The sequence below is a fragment of the Podarcis vaucheri genome (genome assembly GCF_965113315.1).
Source record: "Podarcis vaucheri genome assembly, chromosome: 1".
In the NCBI taxonomy this organism is placed as follows: Eukaryota; Metazoa; Chordata; class Lepidosauria; order Squamata; family Lacertidae; genus Podarcis; species Podarcis vaucheri.
In genome coordinates this window covers 74,917,443-74,944,337 of record NC_138759.1, presented here as the reverse complement: position 1 = coordinate 74,944,337, position 26,895 = coordinate 74,917,443, and the positions used below count along the sequence as shown (strand labels likewise).

General features: G+C 43.9%; 1 protein-coding gene and 1 long non-coding RNA gene across 5 annotated transcripts in view; one reads left to right on the top strand and one right to left on the bottom strand.

The window, feature by feature from the left end:
• The first annotated feature begins 29 nt into the window (after window positions 1–29).
• SERGEF (secretion regulating guanine nucleotide exchange factor) overlaps window positions 30–26,895 on the top strand; it is a 109,770-nt gene continuing 82,904 nt past the window's right edge. For all 4 annotated transcript variants that reach the window (XM_082194592.1, XM_082194591.1, XM_082194593.1 and 1 more), the window contains exons 1-9: window positions 30–134; window positions 4,391–4,529; window positions 5,369–5,524; window positions 6,001–6,095; window positions 6,337–6,397; window positions 7,469–7,582; window positions 9,515–9,577; window positions 10,032–10,190; window positions 23,000–23,166. In XM_082194592.1, coding sequence (XP_082050718.1) covers window positions 90–134; window positions 4,391–4,529; window positions 5,369–5,524; window positions 6,001–6,095; window positions 6,337–6,397; window positions 7,469–7,582; window positions 9,515–9,577; window positions 10,032–10,190; window positions 23,000–23,166 — 999 coding nt within the window. In that variant the 5' untranslated portion in view covers window positions 30–89. The remainder of the gene's footprint in view (window positions 135–4,390; window positions 4,530–5,368; window positions 5,525–6,000; window positions 6,096–6,336; window positions 6,398–7,468; window positions 7,583–9,514; window positions 9,578–10,031; window positions 10,191–22,999; window positions 23,167–26,895) is intronic.
• Window positions 11,441–14,172, bottom strand: LOC309517047. Its single transcript, XR_014213132.1, has 3 exons — window positions 14,081–14,172; window positions 12,184–12,324; window positions 11,441–11,502 (listed from the first exon to the last, which is right to left on the bottom strand). It is a non-coding gene; the product is annotated as an uncharacterized lncRNA (long non-coding RNA).

Genomic DNA, 26,895 nt, shown 5'->3' with positions numbered 1-26,895 from the left:
GACCACGCCCACATCTGATGTCAGTGCGGGCGGCCTGAGGCGAGATCCATGGCTGCTTCCGGGAGTGGCTCCTCCTCTTTTGCGACGTTATGGACGCCGTGCGCGAGGAGCCGACCCAGGCGCTGTTCGCTTGGGTAAGTTCCTGTGTCGGTGCCCGGAAAAGGGCGGAAGCGGTCGTCCTACGGGCATATGCGGCGGGCGGGGCGGGGCGGGTGGGGAATAGGAAGAACGGAGCGAGGCCGCCCTTTGCTCTTTACTGCTCGTCCGGTGGGATGATGATGCGTTGGTCCTCTGCAAATAAGTTTCACGGGCTCCGGCGGCGCTGCTCTGAGCCGGAATCGAGCTGTTGACATGGTTTCCCCACACGCATCGCACCAGCCTCCCTCTCCGCTTCCACCGCCCCTGTCCGATGTTATTGGCAAAGCCCCGTCTCTGAAAGGACCCGTCGAAATAAGCAAGGCGCTAGTCGGATTTGCTGTTTGGTACCCACCCTCCCACTTTAATAAAACTAAAATAGGAGCAGGCTCTGTGACTAAGGGTGACAGGCAGCAAACCAACAAGCGAAGCTCCATCATGGCTTCAGCTCTCTGCCGTTTTAGGCGCATATGCAGTGCCGCATTTACGTATAAGCTGAACAAGCTGGATGTACATTTCCAAAATATAAGATTAAAAACAAATAAAATAAAACCTACATACAGCAACAGTGTTTTGTGTTGTGTAGGTTCCTATGATGTAAGTAATGGGCCCCACCTGCTAGCCTGCTCCCTAAAATATCACTGGTTTTAGATACCTATTACGTCCATAAATTACCAGATAGCATATATTCAACACATCAAACAGCAACAATTTGTTGTTGACAAAGGACAACGGGACATATAAGGGGCCTCTTTACCTTCCAATAGCTTAGGGCCTCATCAAACCTAAATGTGGCCCCGTGCATATGGCATGCCAGATTCTCTCACTTGGAAGAGCTAAACCTGTTGAGTCACGCTGTTTCAAAAGGCATAAGCAGGGAAGACAGCAGAGCCCATTGTTCACAAGCGTGAACTAGGAACTCTGTTTATGTTTTAAATCCACTTTAGATACCCCTCAAGCACCAAGAAGGACACACCTGCTGAGAGGAGGACCCTTCAGATGACTCAAGTGAATCTTGGATCCCCGTAAGGTGTTTAAGCCAATGCTGCTCCCTGTTGCCCAGGGATGGAAGTGTCTTCTGATTTTCATGGCCCTCCCATCCTGGTTCGTTTGCCCATGGCTTGTGGGGAGTGATTAAAATGTTTTGCTAGGCCTTGGTGTCTGTCCATCCGCCACAGTAGAGGCCAATTTTATTTGCCCTTAGAACTTCGAGGTATAAACAGCAGCATGTCTCTGGGGATGTGAGTCCCTTAACCCTAGCTAATATCCATGCATTGTGGAGAATGGAGCTTCTAAGTCATCCGAGATGGATTTATGGATAAACTCTCCAATTTAATAATTAAGCACGGCTGTCTGTCCCTGCCCACTTGTTGTAGTTGTTAGGCAAGTATTCCAATAAGATCTGGCCACCATTTCACAGCCTAATCTACAGGGTTGCTGTTAAAATAAATTAGTGAAGGGGAAGACCGTGTGCCACCTTGATCTTGTCAGACAGATGAAATATAAATAGATGGCAATGTGCATTACCTCACTTAAAAATGTGGCTAGCCAGCCTTGTGTTTCAGGGTCCTCCTCATTCTGCTGAATTGGTGTCTGCCCTAAAGTCTTGTCCCAATGCCATTACTATAAGTAATGCATGTGACATGCCTAGGTATAATTCTGGTGGAGCTGAGGAAACTGAATTGAAATGGTAAAGAGTTTTGAGCATTGCCTCCTTAGCTTTAACTTCATGTTTGCACACATGCCACAGCTGTCCAATAAGGCTAAATATTACAGGATATAATGCTTTCTATTCTACTCTTTGAGCAGCTAGTCTGTTTCAGAGAGCATAAATATTTCTCAATGTGCAAAAAAAGCCAGGATTATAACCACATGTCAAAGCAAGCTGTTAAGACTTGTAGTTCTTATTAAACAGTTTTTCTGGATCAGATATGAAACTTTGCAGACAGGCTTAAATCAGCTTTAAAAAAAAAGTTGGCCCTGAAGACAAATGCAAAACCTGAGATGGCTGGGATGTGCATATGTTTTCCCCACTTCCAAATTATATCTCATTAGCAGCATTTATATGACTTCAGAAATACTTCTTAGGATGACATATGGAAATGCCCCAAGGTGGCCAAGATTTGTCTTGCTGGATAACACATAATGACATTTCATTGTAAAAGTCATGGATGGATGTTGTAAAATATATGTGTATTGGATCCTGAAATTATTTTTCAGAAGTACCTTTCAATGAAATTGATGTGACTTGCTTCCAAGTAACAGCCGGATCGAACAGATGCCTGCCAGTTTTATGCTTCCAACTTGGGGGGGGGGTAGTTGAATATGAAATGCACATATACTTAGCCATTCAAAAGTGCCATTGGCAAGAATCTTAAAAGATAGAGCTCTCTCCCTGGGGAGAAAGCCCAAAGGCTAGTGGTTCTAATGAGATTTATGTTACAATAAGGTCTAGACTGATTTGCACCATTGACTTCCTGAGTCCAGGAGACTGTAAAATTCTCAGCTGCAAAGGACAGAAGTGTACAGGACTGCTGTAAAAAAAAAAAAAATCTTTCTGATGCTACACTTGTGCTGATTATGTCAAACCCTTTGCAAGATGGTGCAACAGTTAGAATTGCTTCAGGCAAGTCTTCTTCCATGTATAATTTCAATTAATTACTTTTTCATCCGTATTGATTTTTTTTTTTATAAAAAGAGTGGTTGGGTCTCAGTACTGCCACTGCTTATACCATTAAACTTCGAAGGATTTCCTTTCAATGCAACAACATGCAGACCAGAATCTGCATGATGTGGAGAGAGTAGATAGGGAGATTTTTTCTCCTTCTCTCATAATAGAACTCGAGGCCATCTAATGAAGCTGAATGTTAGAAGATTCAGGACAGACAAAATGAAGTATTTTATCATGCAGTACATATGGAATTCATCCCCACAGGTTGTAGCAATGATCACCAACCTGGATGGCTTTAAAAGATGTTTAGACAAAGCTATCATGCCATCGTGGCTATGCTCTACCTCAGTGTTTCCCAACCACTGTTCCGTGGCACACTAGTGTGCCGCGAGATGTTGCCTGGTGTGCCGCGAGATGTTGCCTGGAGGGAGGCGGGCTAGTCCGGCGGCAAGAGGCGGGGCGGCGGCGGCGAGGAGCCAAGCCCCGCTCTCCTTCCTGCCTCGCTTTGCTGCCTCCTCCCCACCCCACCCCCAAAGCTTGGAGGTTCCCCGGCAGGAAGGAGGGAACTTAATCCTCTCCAAGGGCTGCGGAAAACAGACATGCAAATGGGGGCTTGCCAGCTCTTCAAGCGCCGCCGGCTTTCTTCGGGAATTACCGCCCGCCGAGCCCGGTAACGCTGACAGGCCGAGCCGCGGGGCTTGGCAGCGCAGCCGGCAGAGTGTGGGAAAGGGCGGCCGCCACGTGCCGGGCAAGGCGAGACTCGACGGGGAGGACACCGGCAGCAGCGCCCCCCCCCCAAACCCGCTCCAGGCAGGTAATTCACAGAGAGTGGACAGAAGGAAGCCTTAAAGGGCTTCAGCCTCCCAGAGTGGCGGGGATAATAATAATAATAATAATAATAATAATAATAATAATAATAGTAATAATAATAATAATAATAATAATAAAATTGACAGGTGGTGTTTTTCTAGGTGAGGGGGTGGGGACTGTAATAACAAAAAAATCAGCTGTATATCAACCGCTGTTTTGCAATGAGGAATTGCAAATAAGGAAGATCAAAAGGAGAATGTTTTTTTGGGGGGGACTCTCTTCCTCTTCCTCCTCCTCCTCTCGTTCTTGCTCCTCTTCCTGGCAAAAGGGTTGCTGAGACCCCTTCTCTCTTGGGTGCCGGTGGGTGCTGTGACATTGGCGCTGCTGTGGCAAGTGCCTTTACTTAGCAGAGTGCATTCCCCTTTACACAGGAGGGGAGGGGGGAAAATTGAAACTTACACTTTCGTGTGTCCCTCCCGGCGTGACGCTGCGCACTGACGTCACGGGGCTGTAATGGTGGTGTGCCTCGAGATTTTTTTCATCAAACAAGTGTGCCTTTGCCCAAAAAAGGTTGGGAAACACTGCTCTACCTCTACTGTCGGGGACAGGATGCTTCCATACCAATTGCTGGGAATCAGGAGTGTGGAGACTGCTGCTGTCCTCAGGTCCTGCTTCTGGGCTTCCTATATGAAACTGGTTGGCCCCTGTGAGAAGAGGATGCTGGGCTAGACGGGCTTTTGTTCTGACTCAGCAGGGCTTTTCTTATGTCCTTAGGGGGCAAACAGCTATGGACAACTGGGTCTTGGTCATAAAGAAGATGTACTCCTGCCCCAGGCCCTTAAAGAATTGCCCTGCAGTCAGAAGAACGTCACAAGTATTACTGGAGGAGGAGGACATTCTGTAATTGTTACTGGTAAGAAACTGGCATTTCTGTTTCCTGCCCATAGCATACTTGCAAGACTTAATTTTTTAACTCTCTTGTTGCTACCCATATACGACTTCATGGTTGCTTAAATTTCTCTTTCCATCTTTCTTTAAAATGAGGTGATGAAATGCTCTTTGTGTCATCAAATGGTGGATAAGGTTTTTGGATTTTTGCTGCTTTGCTGTTCTTCATCATTTCTTTTGTGTGTGTGTGTGGAGGGTGCTGATGAGCTACTCAGTGACTCAAATAATGGTAATGAGCTAATTTAGGACAAATCTGCATGAGACTTATTTTGGGATCAGATGTGCCCATGCAGCACGTACAGTCCTCCACATTTTGCATGTGCTGGGGCTGCATCTGTGATGGTCTCCTAGCTGTTCAGCACGGAGCCTGTGCTGTTTAAGTTGTAAAGTGAAAGGCCCCAGTTGAAGCCTTGGAGACGTAACTGTAGCGTTCAGTGTTGTTTCCCAATGTGATTCATTTTATCTTTGGACTGCCTAGTGTCGGGATGAGGGACCTGCGCCCCTCCAGATGCTGTTGGACTCCTATAAGCTACATTCACCATGTGAACGGATGGTGTGACTTGGAGCCCGACAACATCTGGAGCATCACAGGTTCCCCATCACTAGCCTAGTGCTTCAGTCATTTCTGGAGTACAGTTCTTTAAATGAGAAAGAGAGGACTGTGCATTGTTAGTATGAACACTCCCTCGAGTTTTCTGAACAAATAACAATTATTGGGTCTTAAAGTGCCAGTGAATATTGGGTCAAAATATGCATATGTTTTTATTTTGCATATGTTCCTGATAGTATTTGTTCATTTTGCAGACACTGGAGAACTCTTTTTATGTGGCCAAAATAAAGATGGGCAGTTGGGACTTGGTCATACTGAAGATGTGGAACATTTTACATTATGCCTTTCCCTGTCTGGTTGTCCTGTTGTACAAGTTGCCTGTGGCTGGGATTTTACCATCATACTTACAGGTAAATCTAGCAACTAGGCGGAAACAAGTGTTACATGATGTGAAAGCTCCAAGCTTTATCCGGGTCTCCATAACTGTTCAAAAGCTTTACAGTGAGCTATATGTAAAATCACAAGGCTATAAATTGTTGACTTTTTGGAAATTGAAGACTGTGCATTCAGTCGAGTGCTGCTGTAGCATAATGGTTAAGAAAATGAGCTGTAAGCTAAGACAGTTAGCCTTGACCTTGCGCTTGCCCCATGGCCTTAGTTTCAAAGGTTACTGTGTAGCAAAGATTAGATCCAGTGAAGTTTGGAAGTGAATGGGTCTTAAGTTAGTAGTAGTCTTATTCCATCGCCGTCAATGAGGCGTAGATGTGACTTTTAATAAAAATGAACCTGTTTCTTATTAGTGGGGAAATGGACTCCAGTGCCCTAGGTATCTCCTTGAGGTAAACAATAGAAATGTGAAGATTTCCAGTGCTGTTCTATCTTGCAGGAAATGGTCAGGTGTTATCTTGTGGGTCTCATTCTTTTGGGCAACTTGGAGTTCCTGATGCCTCAGGAGGAAATGCTGTCCCACAGAAAATTAAGGTGAGGTGCTATCAGCACAAACATTTAAATTCACCATTATGTCCAGTTGTATGATGATTCCTTCCATATGCCACTTCACTGTGGATCAACAGGTTTTGATGTTTCCTTTGTATCATGCATGCTGGACTACACGTTCAATAATGGCTTCTGAAAATTTCAATAGCATGGCTAAAAAATATTGTTCTGTATTGTAGAGTTGTCAAAGAGAATGTAAATAGGTTTTTTCTTCCTTGTCTGATAGACTATACAGGACAAAGTAGTGAATGTTGCTGCTGGGCTCAGACATGCAGTAGCTGTAACTGGTGAGTTATTAATACAGTACATACCCGGGAGTTCCTTACTAAAAGTTGCAACCATGTAACAACATAAAAACTGTTACACTGTCTCAGATGATGGGTCTGTATCCACAGCTTTAATTGTTATGTGATTTAGAGGAAGCTGTGAAGCAATTAAAAATACTTCATCCCCAGTTATTCACTGACAGGCTGATACCTCAGTCTAATATACCTTAGAAGCCTGCTTATAATCACTTGCCGTTATCCTAGTGTTCCTCATCAGGGTGGGTTGATATTTCATGTTAGTTTGTAAATTAATTAGGAAAGCCTGATAGCGACATAGTTTCTGACACCATGCAAGCCCTAGCACAGTGTCTGAGGTATTGCTGCATATCTGGCTGTGGGTTTCCCCCCAAGAGCCAGACAGAGAGGCCTAGAGGACCACATCTGGTCCCCAGGCCTGAGGTTCCCCACCTCTGTATTAGGAGGCTCCTTGTGTTTGCAGGTCACCTTGGTATACATAGCTTCAATAAGTGTACATGGGCTTACCATCATCACTTAAGGAGTGATTGATAAGGCACAGTCACAGAGAAGATCTCTGCAACTGGCAGAGCTTTGTCATAATTACCAAATAAGTGCAAATGGCCTATCAGCAAATTCCATGGAAGTTTCTCCTGTGGTTTATGACATTATTGCCTGGACTCTTGAGAAGCTTACAACCGTTTCACAAATCACAGAGGGTCAAACCTGAACCTGCCACCAAATCTCCAGGAAGCTGCATCTAATTGCAGCTCAGTCTATGTGGTAATAAACATTGGCCTTGTTCATTTATTACATGAGGTATCTGCTTAATATATTAATGTACACCTTAAAAACAAGATGCGTGACGTTGTCTCGAACCTAGCGTACTGTTATTTGGGGCGTTGAGAATTTCTCCTGCTAGATTGTTTTGTTATTCTATAATTTATGTGTTAACGTTTTCCAGGTTAATATTTGCATTAGTAAAAATAGTAACACCCCCCACCCGATGTCTTTTAGCAGGGGAATAGTCTTTAACATGAATATTTCATTTTCCTTTTGCATGTACATGCTGAAAAGAAAATGGTTCAGTCTTCCAGTGGGGAGTTGGCATGGCATCTCAGGCGAAGCGGGCATGCCAAGGACAGATGGTTCCATCTTTTTGGAGGGCTAAAGAGCCTTGCAAAGTAACAGGTTTGTTATCTAAATATTTAAGGTATGGATCAAGCATGTCATGTGCAAGCAAGGGGTCCACAAATTTTGGCTTGCCTTAGTAGCCAGCCATTATTTGTGGCTATACCCAATGATATTGATCACTCCACTCCTAAGTCCTCAGATGCTGCTCTGTTGTTGCTGTAATAGCATGTATCGCATTCCCTTAGCACTCTCTGATTCCATTCCCAATCAGCCCAAACAGAAACCCCAGCCATATACTTGGCACCTGAGACTCTGTGTTTTGCAGAACACATCACTTAGCCCAGAGAATGCCCAGCACAGAGAGAGTCAGATGTAGTGTTTTAATGGTGGGTGAACTTTTGGATGTTGATCCTGAACTGTCCTTTATTATTATTGTTGCAATGCTTCTCGCCATATAAGCTTTTATCAGTAAGCACCAGCACCTTGAATTGGTCCTGGAAACTAACTGGAACCTACTGTCGTTGACATAAAACTTATGCAACATGATCCAAGAAGAATCCACTAGGAAACAAACTTTCAATCTCAATTTATTTGCTTTCTTTTCTGAAGAAGAGAAGTATGTTGCAATCTGTATAAGTACAGTCCCTTCCCAGTTGGATTTTTCAGAAGTTTTTCCCCGGAGGGCCTCAGTCAGAGGGAGAAAGGAGAGAAATGGAGGGAAAAGAGACACCATGGGAAACAAATGGTGAATGAAGAAATGGATAGTTTACGCCCTATCCTGGCCTTCAGGTTCCTCTTTGTCAGGAACAAGATACAAAACACATCTTTGTCCTTGTCTCAAGAAGAGAAAACTGGGAATATGGATTTATTCTTATAGCAGTTAAAATATGTTAACGCTGGGAATTGGTCTGACAGTTTCTCATGTACTTTGCAGTGTTATGTTAAGATGTTTACATCACGAATCTCTTTTGTCAAATAACACTGTTTGAAAACTCTTGTTATCAGGCGGAGCTGGTGAAATTGATATACAGTGGTACCTTTGGTTATGAACTGAATCCGTTCCGGAGATATGTTTGTAACTGGAAACTGTTCTTATCCTGAGGCATGCTTTCGCTAATGGTGGCTTCTGCTGTGTGTGCGCCTCTAGTGCGCAATTTCTGCTCTCATCCCAGGGCAAAGTGCGTAACCAGGAGCAGCTACTTCCAGGTTAGCAGAGCTCATAACCTGCAGTGTGCGTAACCAGAAGCATTCATAGCCAGAGGTACCACTGTAATAAACACACAGATGGCACTTCGAGAGGTTATTCCTTCTGCCCAGGAACTGGAGTTCTGGTCATTTGGCCAAGCTGACAGTGAGAGCCAGTTGTATCCTCGGGAACAATATACCTTCTGTTAGGAATGTTTTAAGCATTATGATCTCTTCCCTGCCTCCTTGACACTGATTGCTGTTAGCAGGTTGAACTATCCACTGTCCTATTGTGGCTTGCAGTTGCTGAATGCACTAGTTAAGAGCCAGTACCCAAAAAACTTGCAAAACTTGCAACCCTTTCCCCTTTCCCATTTTGTGGAGTGCAGAATAATAAGCCAAATCAAAATGTACTTTAGGTCTGTTTACATTATTAGGCTCTGCACAGTGACAATATGTTCCTTAGCTCATCCTCACCTCTCTCTCTCTCCTCTTGGCAGTGTTGTTCTCTCCTTGTGGCCTTGTACTCTTCTCTGATAGCCTAATTAACCACCCTATGGTTGTCAAAAGTTAGTGGTCCCCTTTTTCTTTTCTTTAATATCTTAGATGCATATAGATGAGCTGTGATCTATAAAATTAGTTGGGGAGGTAGTAACCTGACATGGCCCAAGTAGCTTCCCAAAGAGCCTGCACAAACAGCTTTTGTTAGCTCTCCTATGCAGCTGTGTGTTGTGTTGTGACATTCTGTATTCCAAAGGAAGTATCCCTCTCCAGCTAACAGAAAATAATGGGTTATTGTCCTAGGTCTAGAAAACATCAAAGTAAAGAGCATCACTTCTGGGTCGCATCATGTCACATCACTCACAGGTGAGTTTCTTTTGTTTGGTTGGCTGTAGCTTTGGACAAAGTGATGTCTGTCTGTTGAACCATGAAAAATATTTGTCTCCGAGACTAGTTCATCCCCTTTCCTGTAAGATGTGTGTCCCCGTTTTTGTTCAGATTTAATCTAGCTGCCCTCATAACATGCTTCCTGCTCCTGCCACATTTAAAACAGGCTTGTGACCCTCCCCGAACATACAACATGTATTGCATAGAGAATTAAGTTGCAGCTCCAGTTGTGTACACAGAAATATATGCTTTTTGTGCTTGTAGAGTCTGTTGCCACTTTAAAAAATTGAGTGCATTACTTTTCTTAGAATGTTTGTTCATCTGTTTCAAAGACTAGACAGAGAACAGATGTGCAACTGTAAAATGACATTTAGTCAACATTTTTGTGTCCTTTAACTTCCCTTTTTTTAATATGTTCCTTTTCTTCTTTAAGATGAAGGAGAGTTATATGTTTGGGGGAGCAACAGACACAAGCAGTTAGTGAGCAAAGATGATTTTCTTTTGAAACCCCAGAAGATAGAAACCCACTATTTTGGGGGCGAAAAGGTCAGAAGAGTCTGGAATGGATGGACGCACATGGTGGCACAGACAGGTAGGATATCAACTGCAGATGCTGCATATAAAAATACTTTGTTTACCGAAAGTGATGTTTGGATGGTTTCTAAAAAAAGTGCTTTCAGGTTGAGTAGTTAGGACAGTGTGGCAAAAACCCCTGCATTTAGAAATGTGGGAAATGTGTGATTTAGGCTTTAGGGCTGAACTGTGTTGGTTCCCCCTCCCCACAATTGCTGAAGTTCCCACTTTGATGGTTGTTCTGCCAGTGCAAGCATTTCTGCTTGTTCTGCTTGACAGACAGGGTAATTTCCCTCTTCCCCATGCATCATTCTGGGCGTTCTCCTTCCAGTGCAGATTTGTGGGAGGAGGGGAGTGGTCTTGTTGAGCTGGCAGGAGTCCTTATGCTGGCTTCCACTAGTGCACTCGGTTAGGGGAATCCAGCTCCAATTCAGAAGTAGTACTTGTGATATGAGAAGGAAGAAGAAGGCAGGTTTGTTGCACGAGTTGCTGTTTGAATAGCTTTGCATCCTTTTGAGGACCAGTAACCAGTTGCCCAGGGAAACTCCCTCCCCAACATAGTAGCCTGGTTCAGTCAAAACACCCCCACCAGCAAAAAAGTGGTAAAAATACACGCCTAATTTAAATTTTAAAAAATTTAAATTAAGAGGGGGTCTTGATGAGTGCCAAGGAGGGTATATGAGGGTGCCATGGTGCCACCTCTTTGCATGTGCTCTGTGCTTGCAGGCTGCATTGCCAAAAGAACTGCAGAAGTGCGCAATCAAAGCTGAAACTTGCTGCTTATCGTTTATATTTCTCATGATGATGAGGCTGGGCTCTGTAATGCTGCCGATGCAAATTAGGTTACATAAGGATAACATAGAAGTTGTTTGACTGAAGGCAGTCCTAAATATAGCAGAAGGGTGGTGAAGAACAGGAGAGAGAATGATAGTCTTAAGCCTTACGAAAGGTGAGTCATCCTCAGTTCAGAACAAGTACTTTCCACAAACTGGTATGGCTGATAACGAAGACAGCTTTAATTAAGGAAGTTTATTTATCTCGGTGTTCTCTCGAATAAATCCATTAATCCGTTTGTCATGTACTATCAAATCAAATTACTGTAAAATTGGGTAAAGAAATTCTTGGTACAACCAAAGACTTACAAGCTCCTTCCCCAGAAGGGTTATTTTTTAAAACACACACACACACACACACACACACACAGAGAGAGAGAGAGAGAGAGAGAGAGAGAGAGAGAGAGAGAGAACACTCTCTATCTTACATTGTTGCCTGCTGTAAAAATCCAATGGGAGCTGTAAAGAGTCTCAGAGGAAAGATGCACCATCATGCCTCTGGGGAAACAGCACAATAAAAATCTTTTATTATTTATTTTAAATATTTTTATCCTGCTATTCAGCTGTAAAAGACTCTCAGAGTGGCATACAACGATCAACAAAAACAACAGTTTTCTTATTTGTACCCTGCCTATCTGAGTGGGTTGCCCCAGCTGCTCTGGGTGGCTCCCAGCATATACAGAAGCCCCATAGGCTTCCAGTCTAAAATGTATTTCGAAAAGGAAAATGGATGGGGAGGAGGAAGAAAGTATACTCAGGCATTACCGCTTATTAGTTGGGAAGGGCCAAAGCAAGCTCTCTGCAGCTGCTGCTCCTTCAGCTTATAGTTGGGCTCTAAAATTGCTCTGGCCTCCATGCCAGGGAAGAAGGGGTAAGGGGAAGATTGACATCAGGAGGAAGAATGGGGAGCAGGATGATCTACATTGGTATTTGCTGTCCTGGTGAGCCCAGCCCCTGAAGCAGTCACCTCTCCTTGCCTCATGGGTGGGCTGGTCCTGAATAAAGATTACACCACATCTGCTGCCCCTGTGGATCCTGCTGCCCGAGACAGCTGCTTTACCTTTACTTTTAGGTGGGCTGGCCCTGGTAGGTATATTGGCCTTTTGTACTAAAAACAGCAAGACAATACCATCTGTATACTTGCTTGAGAGTAACCCCACCAAACCCAGTGGGCCTTACTTCTGTGTAGGGTTGAGAATTCTCCTCTGAGGTAGCCATGGTGAAAACAGAGAACAGAGGATCTTTCTTCCCCTTAATTGTTCATCTAGAACGTATTTGTCTTTGCCCAACACCAACATGAGGCCTCCAACAGATTACTTGCTTTGGGGGAAAGGATTGTGTAGAAATTTAATTAATAATAATAATAATAAATAACAGAGCTGAAGGAGTTTGGACAGAAAAAAAGTTGCTCACACTTGCTATAGATTGAAATCAAACTACTTGGTGTAAATCACCAGCATTCTTTTTGGAAATTAGCACTGTATTTTTCCTTTCTTCCCTACTGCTCCTCTTCTCAATGTTAAATTGTAGTGTTCAAGTCCTTGAGGGACAATGTGGTGCAGTGGATACATCACTGGGCTTTGTACATGGCAGATCTAGGTTCAAATTGCTGCTAGTCTGTCATTAAGTGATATTGGCAGAGGTATGGTCTCTTCTCAGGAAGGCTTTCTTTATATATCTTTCAACACCTTTTTAATGCGACGAAAAGTCTTTTAAAAAAACAAATTCCAGGCATTTACCATCCGAGGAACTTTACCATATGTTTGTGTCATTGCCACTTTGACTGTGCTCTTTTTAAAGAACTGTTTGACACTTTATTATTGCATTTTTAGGATTCTGTAGTCCTCCTCAGGTGTTGTAAAGGTCAAACCATGTGGGAAGTGTGGGGCCATGCACACGAGCTCACCGCCTCTACCTCTGCCTCTGTTGCGTTCAGTAGCAAGGTCTGAAGGAGGCTTTCAAGCATGTTCACTTGAGCATGATTACAAGCCTCCCTGCAAATCGGGGACACCGATCGCCCAGGGTTCCTGATCCTGGCGGGGCTTGTAAGAGTGCTCAAGCGAACATACTTCCAAGCTCCCCCCCATTGCTGCTGAATGCAGCAAGGTTAGGCCTCAAGGGAAGGGGGCTAGTGCTGTGCCTTCGACACAGTTTGACTTGCATAATGCCTGAAAAGGGCTTGTGCTTTTCTTTATAAACTACCCTAGTAATTTGCATCGAAAGGAACTGGATACCTAAACCTACCTCCTAAGGCAGTTTGCAGACCCTCCACCCCACCCTCCAAAAGGTAAAAGAACATGTCCGTGGTAGTGATCTGGATAGTGTTTCATTAGGTCTTACTGACTTTCCTTAGACAATGGGATGATGTGAGAGATGGAAATTAGTGACTGAGATGGAAAAAGATAAGCCGTCAAACACTTTCCCTTCAGAGAATTGCGCCACAATAGATAGCACAGGTTGTGTGAGCAAGCTGGGGAGAGCTGGAGAGTTCTGGAAATGAAATGGCAGTGACCACTCCCTATTGTATTAAGGAGAGAGCTCCATAAACCTTTAGTAAAACCTCCCTGGAACCGCTGTAGAATTGTATTTTTATTATTTGTTAACGATTTCTTAGTTTACAAAAACATGTGCATTGTCTCTTTTTTCGAGTTGTGCTTTCTACAGATCAATTTCATTTGTTGTGAGACATTAGCGTTGCATGCAGTATTAGGTTGGGAGGAAAAGAGGGGGACATGGTGAGGGGGGTGGGGTGGGTATGCTTCTATTCTTCTACTTAGTGTACATGTGGGGTTTTGTGTCAGCGTCGCTTGTATGGATTCTTTTACTATTCACTTGTTACATTTCATTGGTGGTGAGAGAGGTTAGGGGTGGCCTCGGGTGTGGTTATCGGGGTGCTGGTGGCGCTGTGGTCTAAACCACAGAGCCTAGGGCAGGGGTCAGCAAACTTTTTTAGGAGGGGGCCGGTCCACTGTCCCTCATACCTTGTGGGAGGCCAGACCCACCCCTCCCGAAAGCACCCCCTTCCCAAAAGGCCCCTGCCCGGGGATGCCACTCATGCTGCAGCCGCCGACACCACCTCCTCTTTGGCAGCGTCGGTGTCCTCCATCTTGGCACAGAGCCCATGCCGCTGACCTGGGAGGTGGAGGCAGCCTCTTCGCTGCTGCCGCTTCCTTCCCACTCGGCTGCTTCCTCCCATTGGCCGCCTCAGTGGGAAGAAAGGGGCGGCGCCCAGAGGCATCCACGGCTTTTGATTGGCTACAGGAGCTTCCTGCAGCCAATCAGAAGCCATGCCACGTCACGGAAGTCAGTCTCCACGCGGTGAGGCCTCCGTGCCGTGCCTTTTTAGCGCAGGGACTGACCTAGTGGGCGGCAGGGTCCTCAAGGTATGTGGGCTGGATTAACGAACCCAGTGGGCCATATCCAGCCTGCGGGCCTTAGTTTGCCAACCTCTGGCCTAGGAATTGCCGATCAGAAGGTCGGTGGTTCGAATCACTGTGGTGGGGTGAGCTCCCATTGCTCAGTCCCTGCTTTTGCCAACCTAGAAGTTCGAAAGCACGTCAAAGTGCAAGTAGATAAATAGGTACTGCTCTGGTGGGAAGGTAAATAGCGCTTCCGTGCGCTGCTCTGGTTCGCCAGAAGTGGCTTAGTCATGCTGGCCACATGACCTGGAAGCTGTCTGCGGACAAACGCCGGCTCCTTCGGCCAGTAAAGCAAGATGAGCGCCACAACCCCAGAGTCGTCTGCAACTGGACCTAACGGTCAGGGGTCCCTTTACCCTTTACCTTTAGGGAGTGGTTGGTTGTCTTTGGTTGGCGTAGTGAGATTTGTTTATGTGTGTGAGTGTGGGGTGTGTGGGTGGATTTTTGGATCAGGTTAGCCAGATTGATTCGTATGCTGTCGGCAGATTCTTGTTGTTTTGTTGGGCTATGTATGTGATAAAGGGGAACCATACTGGGGTGAAGGCGTCTTCTATTGGTCCCCGTATCAGTTTCAGTTTATTGGTTAGTTTTTCTAGTATGGCTATTTCCCATACTATTTGGTACCATTGGTCCATGCTTACTCCTGACAGGTCTCTCCAGTGTCTGGCTATAATGTTTCCGGCTGCTGAGAGTAGGTGGGTTATGGGCTCTTTATAATGTGAGTGGGCATTATGATCTTGGAAGATGTTCAGTAGGTCCAGTTCTGGGGGGAACCGCTGTATAATTGACATTACCTGACACACTGGGAAACGAGCTCTACAAAAGCCTTGGGAGCATCCATTAAGTATGATTCATCCGAAGATGGCACAATGTTCTTCCTGCTATGTTAACAACCTCATCCTTGGCTAGGCTCTTAGGAATATTAATTTTTTTAATATTGGATTTTAACATATTCTCTCTCTTGTTTTCCATCCCCTCTAGTGTACCCTTGGAATCCCCTGTCAAAATCAGAATCTTAAAGGGGCATGGAGATTCACCTACTCTTCCCATAAGAGTCTCTAATTCTTGCTATAAAAAGAGACAGTAGAACAGGGGCTTAGTTGGGAGCTATGTAGATGTTCCTTTTTAAGAAAGTCATCTCTTCAGCTAATGATACTGTGAGAATCACAAATGCAAATGAGCCATTATCTATTTGTCCGTTGTTTGGAATCCAATAGAAACCAATGTTGCTAATCTGATGAAAAATGCCCCCTATATTTTAGAAATGTTTTATGCATCTACAGATATAGTTAAACCTTGGAATTTGTATATAATCTAGGGTGACTATCCCCAAATTGTTGAAATGTAGAGGGCTGTGTGTTGAAAAACATGTTCTCCTGTCTTCATTTTAATTCAGGACAGGGCCACTCTATGATTCTAAACACACTTAACTGAGAAACGAACTCACTGATATTAACAAATATCAAATATCCAAACAAATGTGCTGAAAATCAAAATATTGGGCCTGCCTCAGATGTTACGGAAAAGCAGCAATGCGAGAGCGAGCTGCAGGTGGCTGGAAAGCAAAACAGGATGTGAATGTTTGGGACTGTACTGGGGAAACAAAGGGGCAGTCTATTCACTGTACTGAGCACCGGATGTTAGCTCAGAGTGTCATATGACCTGTACTGGAAGTGCAGGGGTGGAGTTTCTCTCTCTACTGTTGGAGTCTGATGAGTGCAGACGCGTTTCTCTGTACTGCTGCAAAGACAGAAATAAAGACATGTAAATACATTTCTGTCTATCTCTTTCCCCCCCTGGGGAGGCAGGGAGGAGGGAAGAGTGGTGTGTTCTTCTCACGCTTGAGGAGGATCGCCGATAGTGACCTAGCCTGTATCCTGCCGGGAGACGCAGACGGGGAGGTCAACAAGGAGCTCAAGCCGGTTGCCTGGAGAGTGGCCAGTTTCCTCTGATAAGGCTTGATATCCGACAGTTCATGCTCTTAGGACATCTGTCTAGGGCAAAGTCTTTCAACTGTGTGGTGGAGAACATAACAACCGAGTGTTTAGAATATGGAGTTGGTTTATAGAATCATAGTTTCATAGAACTGTAGAGTTGGAAGTGATCCCAAGCGTAATCTAGTCCAACCCCCTGCAATGCATGCATACACATACATAGATATACACTGTCCATTGGAACTGGCATCCCCATACAGTAGTGAGTTTCCAGCCCCCAGATGTATTATCTATTACCACGTAGCCATATGAATAAGCACTAGGGTTGCCAGCTAACTGAGGGGAAAGACCCAGACTGGGCAAAGTTGTTAAGCTGGTGTGTGTTTTTTAGTTTTGCATTAAAAATTTATGTTTTGCTGATTTCTACCTGGACACTGCTGCCAACTATGGTATTGCAGATTTGTTTGAGAAGTATGGCACCCATTGCTATTTCCCATGTCTTCTTGTGGGCTTTCCAGAGGCGTATGGTTGGCTGTTGTTGGAAACAGGATTCTGACCTGAGCCAGCAGGGTTTTTATTGTGTTCTTTATTTGAAGGGCAGGCAGACCTAATCAGAATCATTAGGAAGTTACTGCACAATGGCTTTGATTCATGCAACCACTCTAACTAGATTAGCCTTGCTAAATTTGTGCCTTCCACAGCCATGCTGACTGGGACTGATGGAAGCTGTAGTCCACAATATCAGGACACAGGGTTGGCAAAGGCTGTCACAGTTCCCCACCCCTTTGATACAGGCTGAAATCTCATAAGATTATATTCTTTATTTTGTCCATTCTTATTTTACTTTATTTCTTTACAGGCCACATTAATCCCGCCAGTCACCCTGTAAAGCTCAGAGGTGGGGAACATCTAGGCTTGCCAGATGTCGCCATACTACAACTTCCATCGTCCCTGACTATTGACCACTTTGACCTGGGCTGATGGGAGTTGGCATCTGATATCATTTGAAGGCCCATAAGTACCCAAGCCCTGCTATAAACAAGTTGCTTTTATGGCACATTTTTCCACAGCTGGTGAACAAAGAGAAAATGCCTTACCCATTGACACCCTGTAATTTCCCACTTCTGAGTGGTAATTTAAATCCTGGTCTCTCAGATTCAAGTGCAGAACTCTAAACACGAGGCCAGACGGCCAAGATACCTCATCCCCACCCTTTATGTCTATTTATCTCTTTGAAACAGAATGTGAAAATGATTGTGGGGTGTGTGTGTGTGTGTGTATGTGTGTATGTATGTGTATATATAGCGAGAGAGCAAGAGAGATATGTGTGATATTATGCTTTATTGAATTGTACATTCATTTCCTTTGTGGATTTGAACTTGTTCTGCCTTGGCCAATGCTTTCTTGCTCATACAAACATCTTGACACACAACTGAGCCACACCAGGTGGTGATCTATGGGTTTTCCACTTCTCATTCCATCCCAAACACTGTGGCTGAGAGGTACTATTTTAGTAGAGACTGAGGCAGCTATGAGAACAAAGGCTTCCGCAAAGAGATAAGTTGAAAAATGATATTTTTTCAGCTTGGTTTTCTAGATAATGCTTAATAGATTGTCCAAAGAAATTCACTGAGGAGATTGAAATTTTCTGTTTATGACAATCACTGCAGACCCAATGGGCCTTGTCAAACCTAGTTACGCTGAATCAGGAATTTATACTATATTATTCATTTTGATTGTCATTTGGCTCCCTCAGGGAAAAACCCACAAATTAAATTGTAAATGTTACATCGTATTACATCACATTAAACCTTGGTGCATACTTGAAGTGCCATGAGATTGACAAATTAAAATTATGGCAGTGAAAAACTTCGGCAGTAGGAAAGTACTGACTTTAAACAGCCTGGAGGCAAAGCTTCTTTGCTTGCTTCAAAATATGTATAATATTCCTGTTCTCCATCAAATGAGCAACAAGATGGCATGGTCTGATATGGTCTGATGTGTGTTTTAGGCAAGGCAGAGGTGAGATATCAAACTTGAGCGTGATGGTTCACAGCTCACCCACTACACTATTGTTCTTCTACAGTAAAAGCTTTCCTTAATAATAATAAATAGCACCCCTAACATGCTTGGTGTTTTACAAAGTAGCACCAAAGACAAGCCATGTCCTATGGAACTTGCGATCTAAAATTCAACACAGGGTAGGTCTCAAGGTCAAGGAAGACTTACACAATTGTCTAACTGGGAAGTTAGACAATACTGTAATCTTACATACTTTTCTCTCTCTAAGACAAGAACAGCAAGAGGGAACCTCTCACCACCCAGATACAGCCAAGCCCAGTGCCATCTGGTGCCTAAACTGTGTAATATCGCAATCCGTGTGTGGATGTGAAAATAGAAGGAGGAAAATTGTGTGTTCAGTTCAGTCACATACAAAGCTTTCTGGCACATCTCTTATCTGTATATTTTATTCTATTTTAGTTGTACCAGTAGATAAAAATTGGAATGGCTATGGAAACACTGAACAAATCATTGACAGGTAGGAAGAGGCCCAACTGAATCACAGAACTCTAGGGCATGAACTCTTTGCCATCCTTTAGAGACATTCAGCTGCACACAGACATGAACATCGACATCTGATGAAGGGAGAAGAACCAGAGCTAAGGATTACAGGGAGAAGAGCTTGTTGGGAGAGCATTGAGGACAGGAATGAATTGAAGATGGAAACTTCAGAGTGTAAGGAGGGGGCTTCTCTTGACTTTCTGGTCCTTAGGGAGCAATAAGGGATTGCTAACTACATAACTTCTTTAGATAAAGCAGTGCTGGTAAATTGTCTAATTGCTTGTTGGAATTTGGCCAAGTTTGGAACAAAGAAAATCTGGCTTGTGGTGCTGCAACTACCCTCTAGAGGGCAGCATTGATGTCTACATATTTTTATTTCCCTACCACCTTACTGTTGGCAGCTTAGAGCAGACAATAGATCTGTCTTGATCTGCGGTATTTGGACAGTAGTGGATTGCAAAGGCAAGCAGTGCTTGGCTTTTCTCTTAGAATAGCTGAGATTTTAAGTGATGGTAAATTCTTGCAGTGCTGCTTTAAAAACTAGCTCCAGGGGATGGCTAAAGCCACAGAACAATTAATATAAGTGTTTTAATACGATTTGTAAAAATGACTGTCCACAAATTAAATTAGTAAGTGGGTGTGATAAACTTCATCAATTTTAAATTTTTTGAAACTTGCTTATTATTAACCTTAATGTAGATGCCTTTTTGAGGATATTGAAGGATGCTTGAGATAACCTACAATTTAATAAACAAATGCTACCACTTGTTCAGGTGCTCAAATACCCAGAAAGGGCTAGAGTGTGGCTGTTGGCTCCACCTGTGCATGTGTCCAGAGTAATGTCTTAAGGAGTTGTGTGTGTATGAATTGTGTGTATCACTCTGTCCATACAATTAAGCTGAGATCATGTGGGCAGAGCATAGGCATAAATTCTCTCATATGCTGTTCTGAATTTGTTTAGGGCGGAAGCCTGCAGCCACAAGGGGCTGCAATCCTATACCCCTTCACCTGCATGTTGAGACAAACATCTGAATAGTGTAAAATAAACTATACTGTAGGTACTGTAGCACACTATAAAATAAACCTTTGGTCACCCTGTGATGCATTTCCAAATACAGTAATGGCTAATGTTTTGGCATCCTTGCCTTCTGAAAGAGATGAGCAGGTTCATCATTTCCTTGTCCTTTATATGGTTTTTTGTTATTAATATGAGAAACCAATGTCTTTCTTGAACCTTCAGAGCAACAGTTAAACTTGCAAGGATAATGAGGAGCTACATTTGTTTTTAATTGCATAACTATAATTAGACTGCTATCTGCATTTAGATATTGCTATTAAAAGTTTAAAAGTGAGAGGCGCATCATAGCTTGAATTTTAAACAAGCCCAAGCCTTGGTTGGCAGTGATAAATAACAAGTGTTATTTGATTTGGCAGCCTGTCTTGCAAATGAACTGTCCACATGGTCAAATAGCTGCAAGATCTCCTGGTGCGGGCTCTCGCCTCTTTCTGTAGTGAAGGAAGCAGGGGGAAGTAGGAGAAGGGAGTTCACTTTTTTGAGGCTTGCTCATAAGCTTTTCTGAGGAAAGTCCTTGTGTGAGGGCTGAGGCAGAAGGAGCAACAGCCAGTCTGCCTCAGTGCACTGGCTTCAGGGCCAGCCCCAGTGCTTTTTTTCCGGGGGGGACGCAGGGGTACGCATACCCCTAATGATTTTGTGAATCTAAGTTTGGCCTCATTGAGCAGCAGTATTTCAATATGAGTAGGTAAATGAGAGTACCCCTAAACAGGCCAGCCCTGTTATTTGGCAGAGTGAAGCAGGCACCTTTGGCAGAACATGCTGGGGGACAGGAAGTGGACAGAACTCTGTGTGCCATTCAACTCACCTCACATCCCCTAAGATAGCTTCTGGCCACAGGTGCAATGGAGGATACTGAACTCAACTTCTACCCTGGTCAGCTTCTGTGTCTGGAATGGGAAAGGCACCATCTTTTCCTTTGCCCACAGGCAGCAAAAATATTTAGGAGAGAATATTTATTTGATATTTATGTGCAGTTTTTTCATACAAGCATTGTCAAAGTAGCTTACACAGAAGCAGATTAAACTAATATAAGGAATCGTAAAAAACACGGCAGCTTAAAAAAAACCTAAATAAAGGAATGAAGAGCAGCATAAGGCAACAATTTAAGAACTTAACTTGCCTGAGCTTGAGGGAATAAAACCGCTTTTTCCTGTTTCTGAAAGGAAGACAGGTGCAGTAAAGAAATGGACCACCTAGGGCATGTTTGGCATGAAAGTCTGAAAGGGGTGTTTGCTTAGATGTGCTTACAAGCTCCCTTATTGAAGAGGGCTTCAGAATGGGTATTATGTGTCCTCCTAGGTGTGTACTTGTGAAGAGCTGGATGTCTGTACCAAAGTTTCCAGATCACTTTTATTATTTTTATTTTTTAAAAATTTGTACCCTACCTTTCTTTTGTTGTGGAACCCAAGACGATAAACACATGGTTTCCGGGCACTCACCGCCATTCAGACACTGACCCCACCCAGCCATGCTTAGCTTCAGCAAGATGGTAGCCTCATGTGCCTTCAGCCTATACCCTGGGACTTCCATCGTCAGGCCCCTGTTGCCACCAAGGCATGAATGACAGTAGCAGGCATCTCTTTTCCAGTAGGGGGTGCAACTAAAGTTGGTAAAATGCTGCTACAGGACTATTGTTACCTGATCATTTAGGAGAATTGCTGGATGGACAAGTATTTTCAGAACATGAACCTGCAACTCAGTAAGGAGCCCATCTGGGTAGAACTAATATTTTATGACCAACTGGTCCACTGAGTCTCTCTCCCCAGCATGACGAATCATCAGCTCCCTCTTGCCTGGGTTGCCTTTTATCTATCCAGCTCATTACTAATCTCAGTGCTTGTACAGAAAAGCCTCTACCACCACCTTGAGATAGACTGGAACTTGTAGGGAAAATGTAAGGAGAGGGGAATTTGAGAAATATGCACTGGGGAAGTAGGAAAAGAAGCTGAGTGTTAATTAACCGTTGAAGTCAGAAAAGGTTGGAGTGCTTTTTTTTTTTAAAAAAGCCCTAGGGCTTGCCGATCGAAAGGTCGGCGGTTCGAATCCCCGCGGCGGGGTGCGCTCCCGCTGTTCGGTCCCAGCGCCTGCCCACCTAGCAGTTCGAAAGCACCCCCGGGCGCAAGTAGACAAATAGGTACCGCTTACCAGCGGGAAGGTAAACGGCGTTCCGTGTGCGGCTCTGGCTCGCCAGAACAGCGATGTCACGCTGGCCACGTGACCCGGAAGTGTCCCCGGACAGCGCTGGCCCCCGGCCAATAAATGTGAGATGGGCGCACAAACCCCACAGTCTGTCAAGACTGGCCCGTTCGGGCAGGGGTACCTTTACCTTTATCTTTAGTTTCTTGTTATTTTTCTTTTTCTTCCCCCCTTTTTTCTTCCAAATGCTTTTTATTGACATTTAAGAACACCAACACCAACCAACAAAAACATCAAATCTTATTACATATTACATACTGTATATCCTACTTTATGCTCCATAGAGCCATTGACTTCCATCTGTCCCTTCCGCAAGTTTTCTTATTCCAATCTATAATTCACAGTTTCATTGGTTTAAAATTACACCGTGACATAAGATTTAATTCAATCCTGCCAACGTTTTCATATTTCTACAGTTCTCATTTATATAAACCATAAATTTACTCCATTCTTTTTGGTATTTCGTCTCCTCCTGGTTGCGAATTCTGTGTGTCAATTTTGCCATTTCAGCGTATTCGACCAGCTTTATCTGCCATTCCCTTACAGTCGAAATTTCCTGTAACTTCCACTTTTGGGCTATTAAAACTCTAGCTGCTGTTGTTGCATACAGATATAATCTTTGGTCTGTCTTCTTAATATCTTCTCCCACCAAACCTAGCAGAAATTCTTCTGGCTTTTTTGGAAAAGTATATTTTCCAAAAGTAAAGTTTCTTGTTATTTTTCTTACATCGCTGAGTTGCTGGTGTTTTCACAGTGATTAAGTTTTGTCTGGAGGACTAATGCTGAACAACTGCATGTGTTCTATTCAGAAACAGGGAAAGTATTTACATGGGGTAGAGGAGACTATGGTCAACTTGGATGGAGCAGGATGCTGAATGAAGGAGAGAGCCAGGATGGAAAGAAATCGACTGAACACTGTTTGAAAAAGCAACTCAGTGCACCTGTTGCAGTGCCCAACCTCACTGGAGCATCTGAGGTAAGGAGAAACCATGAATTTTGTTAAGGTCAGACCTCTAATTATTTGTTTGTCTTGTGTTACTAACTTACCTTTTGAGCAAGGGCTATCTGTAGCCATCAGACATTATACACTGGGAAAGATAACCCAAGCTTTGGTGGTAACAACAGAAGACCGCCATCTTGTACCTCTGGTGGTATCTATTGAAGCAGTCTCTGAGAAGATGGGACTCTGCTACCTAGAAAACAAAAGTCCAGTTTTACAGTAGCAGCAATATAAAGAGAGGCAAACTTCCCAGATAAATTAGTGCATCTAAAAGTATATATTGGGTGGAATGCAAAATAGCGCCAAGGAGATTGTTCTGTCAGTGCAAGCATTTCTGTTTGTGAGATGGAACAATTGCCCCTCTTCTCCCCATGGATTTTCTTCTTGGGGTTTGGGAAAGACTTAGGGAATGGGGTGGGGGGAAGCCCTGCTGCATCAACAGGGGTCCTTGTGACTTCTGCTAGAGGAATTGTTGTTGTTGTTTAGTCGTGTCCGACTCTTCGTGACCCCATGGATCAGAGCACGCCAGGCACTCCTGTCTTCCACTGCCTCCCGCAGTTTGGTCAGACACATGTTTGTAGCTTCGAGAACATTGTCCAACCATCTCGTCCTCTGTTGTCCCCTTCTCCTTGTGCTCTCCATCTTTCCCAGCATCAGGGTCTTTTCCAGGGAGTCTTGTCTTCTCATGAGGTGGCCAAAGTATTGGAGCCTCAGCTTCATGATCTGTCCTTCCAGTGAGCACCAGTGAGCTAGAGGAATAAGTTAGTTGAATCCAGACTGATGATGATGATGGTTCCTTCTCTGTTCTTCGTCATGAGATCACAGCATGGATTGCAATAATTTAAAAAATACAGTACTAAAACCAGTTAAATTGCAGTCATGAGACTAAGGTGGGCTCTAAAATTTATATCTTGGTCATCAAAAGCCAGGGCAAGGTAGTGTGTTTTCAGCATACCATGGAAACTATATTATGAAGGTACTCTTTGGGAAAGGAATTTCACTGTTTAGGGGTTGCCACTCCCTCTCCACTCCAAATGTGAGCTTGGTGAAATTACCAGAGAGCCTCCTCTGCCTATTTCAACACCCCAGACAGTCCGTAGGAAGGGAGTTGGTCTTTCAGATATATTATTTTAAGAGCGATCCTAAGTGTTGAGTTTTGTTTGACATAATCTGGATATGCCTGGTTATGTTTCCCCCCCTGCTTAGTAACAGCATATTATATTTTAGTGCATCTGTAGTTCAGTTTTTCCATGTACATGTTCTGATGTACCATCTTTTGTGGAGCTGAGAGTTTCAAAGGACTATGGACCTATGTTGTTGTTGTTTACTCATTTAGTTGTGTCAGACTCTTCGTGACCCCATGGACCAGAGCACGCCAGGCACTCCTGTCTTCCACTGCCTCAAACTCATGTTGGTAGATTTGATAACACTGTCCAACCATCTTGTCCTCTGTTGTCCCCTTCTCCTTGTGCCCTCAGTCTTTCCCAGCATCAGGGTCTTTTCCAGGGAGTCTTCTCATGAGATGGCCAATGTAATAGACTTATACCTAAATGAAAAAAGAAGTTGCCTAGAGTTTGGCCAATTAGAAAGAGCAACTTTAGAAACTTTGAATACTGTGAACTCACGGGTGGGAGGAAGTGAGAGTTTGTTTTATTAATAAACATCTTAGTAAGATCAGCAGTGTTTAAGCTGATACTGATATAGAATGAAAGAGCTTACTGGGCTGAATTGGATAGCTAAAACCTTGAGATGTCAGATATAATCAGATCATGAAGAACCTAAGTGTAACTGGTGTGTGTGTGTGTGTGTGTGTGTGTGTATATATATATATATATATATATTTGCTTTCGTAGATTTTCACGGGTACAGGAATGCAGGTTTTGGTGTCTTCGGGTGTCTTCCCGTGTAAGAGTCGGGGTGTCTGGGCGACGTTTCGACGAGGTCTCACTCGTCATCTTCAGGCTGGTGCTTTCGGCTTCTTGTTACTTGGCATGGGCAGAGCGGTGCCTCAGCCCAGCAGCGGCAGCCGTGTCGCGTCGCGAGAGAGCGAGCGAGAGAGCGCCTCAGCCCAGCAGCGGCAGCCGTGTCGCGTCGCGAGAGAGCGAGCGAGAGAGCCCCAGAGGAGGCGACGCGACACGGCTGCCGCTGCTGGGCTGAGGCACCGCTCTGCCCATGTCAAGTAACAAGAAGCCGAAAGCACCAGCCTGAAGATGACGAGTGAGACCTCGTCGAAACGTCGCCCAGACACCCCGACTCTTACACGGGAAGACACCCGAAGACACCAAAACCTGCATATATATATATATATATATATATATATATATATATATATATATATATAAATATAAACAATATTGACATTTTGGCCCTAGCTGGTGGCAGTGACAATCCTGGAGTGTAGCTAAAAATGGGACTGTCCCTTGTGGAGAATGTCAGAAGTAAAACACCTGAATACTTGGGTGTCAAAGTCTTCTGCCCACATCAGCGTGAACTGTGACAAGGGGCATTTCACAGCACAGAGGCCCCATCACTGATCACTGGTGACATCAACTGCAAATCCACCACTAAATCAAGGAAGCATTTTGCACATCAAATGCTTCTAGATTGGGTGTTCCCCCTGCCCTTAAAATAAAGGCTGTTTCTGAGCAGGGGGAAAAATTCTGGTTAATTAACATATGCATTAAATTTTCACATTCCGAAGCAAGAAACATATATACAGAGAGAGCGGGAGAGATATTTTGAATAAGTTAATCTAATTAGTTTTTTTAAAAAAGTTGATGGAACATGAAATATTGTAGGTAGGAGTATTCTTCATCAAGAACATTGTCTTCATGCTATCTTCTACAGAAGGATTATCCCCTTTCCCTTGTGTACACCTATTAATGATGCTGGCATATAGGAACACCGCAAGAAATTCCCGTAGAAACATTTTAACGCTCCTTTTTGCAGTTTATCAAGTCTTCCAGCAATGTGATACCAAGGATGATACAGCAGAAAATAATAATACGAGGCATATCAGCATTCATGCATGCTTGTCTTTATAAAACTGTCTTTTTTCCACATTAGTGTTAAGTTGCCTGTCCTGGAATAGTTCTGGTTATCTTATTTTAAATATTTGAAAGCTGCCTTTAAGGGTAGACGCACTTTCAAGTTACAAGATAAAAGTGTAATATAATCAAAATAAATATGCATAATGAAAGCCACTTGCATTAAAAACAGCCAGCTGCAAGCTAAACACAATCAGCAATGCAATAAAGCAAAACATACCTTCAAGGAAAAGGCAGTGAGAACAGATGGGTTATAAGGACTCTCCTAAATGACTATAGGGAATGAGGATGACTTGCCCCCATCAGCAGTACATTTCAGAAGGATAAAATCACTACAGGGGAGAAAACACACACACACTTCTGCCCAACCTGATTATTCTGATGGGCAGAAGGCTTCAACTGATGAGCATAATGTACAGAGCTGCTGATATGGGGGAAGGTGCCCTTCAAATAACTTGGACCGAAGCAGTTGGTGGCTTTAAAAGGTTAAAATATGTACTTTAAGGTGGACTCTAAATAGACTGCTAACTAGTGCAACTGCTGCCAGCTGCCTGCCATCTTCTTCTCTGGGCCCAGAGGCATTCTGGGAAATGAGGTTGGTGGTCAGCTGGAGCCTTGGCTGGCGCAGTGCTGTCACTGCCTCGCCATGTGCCATTCC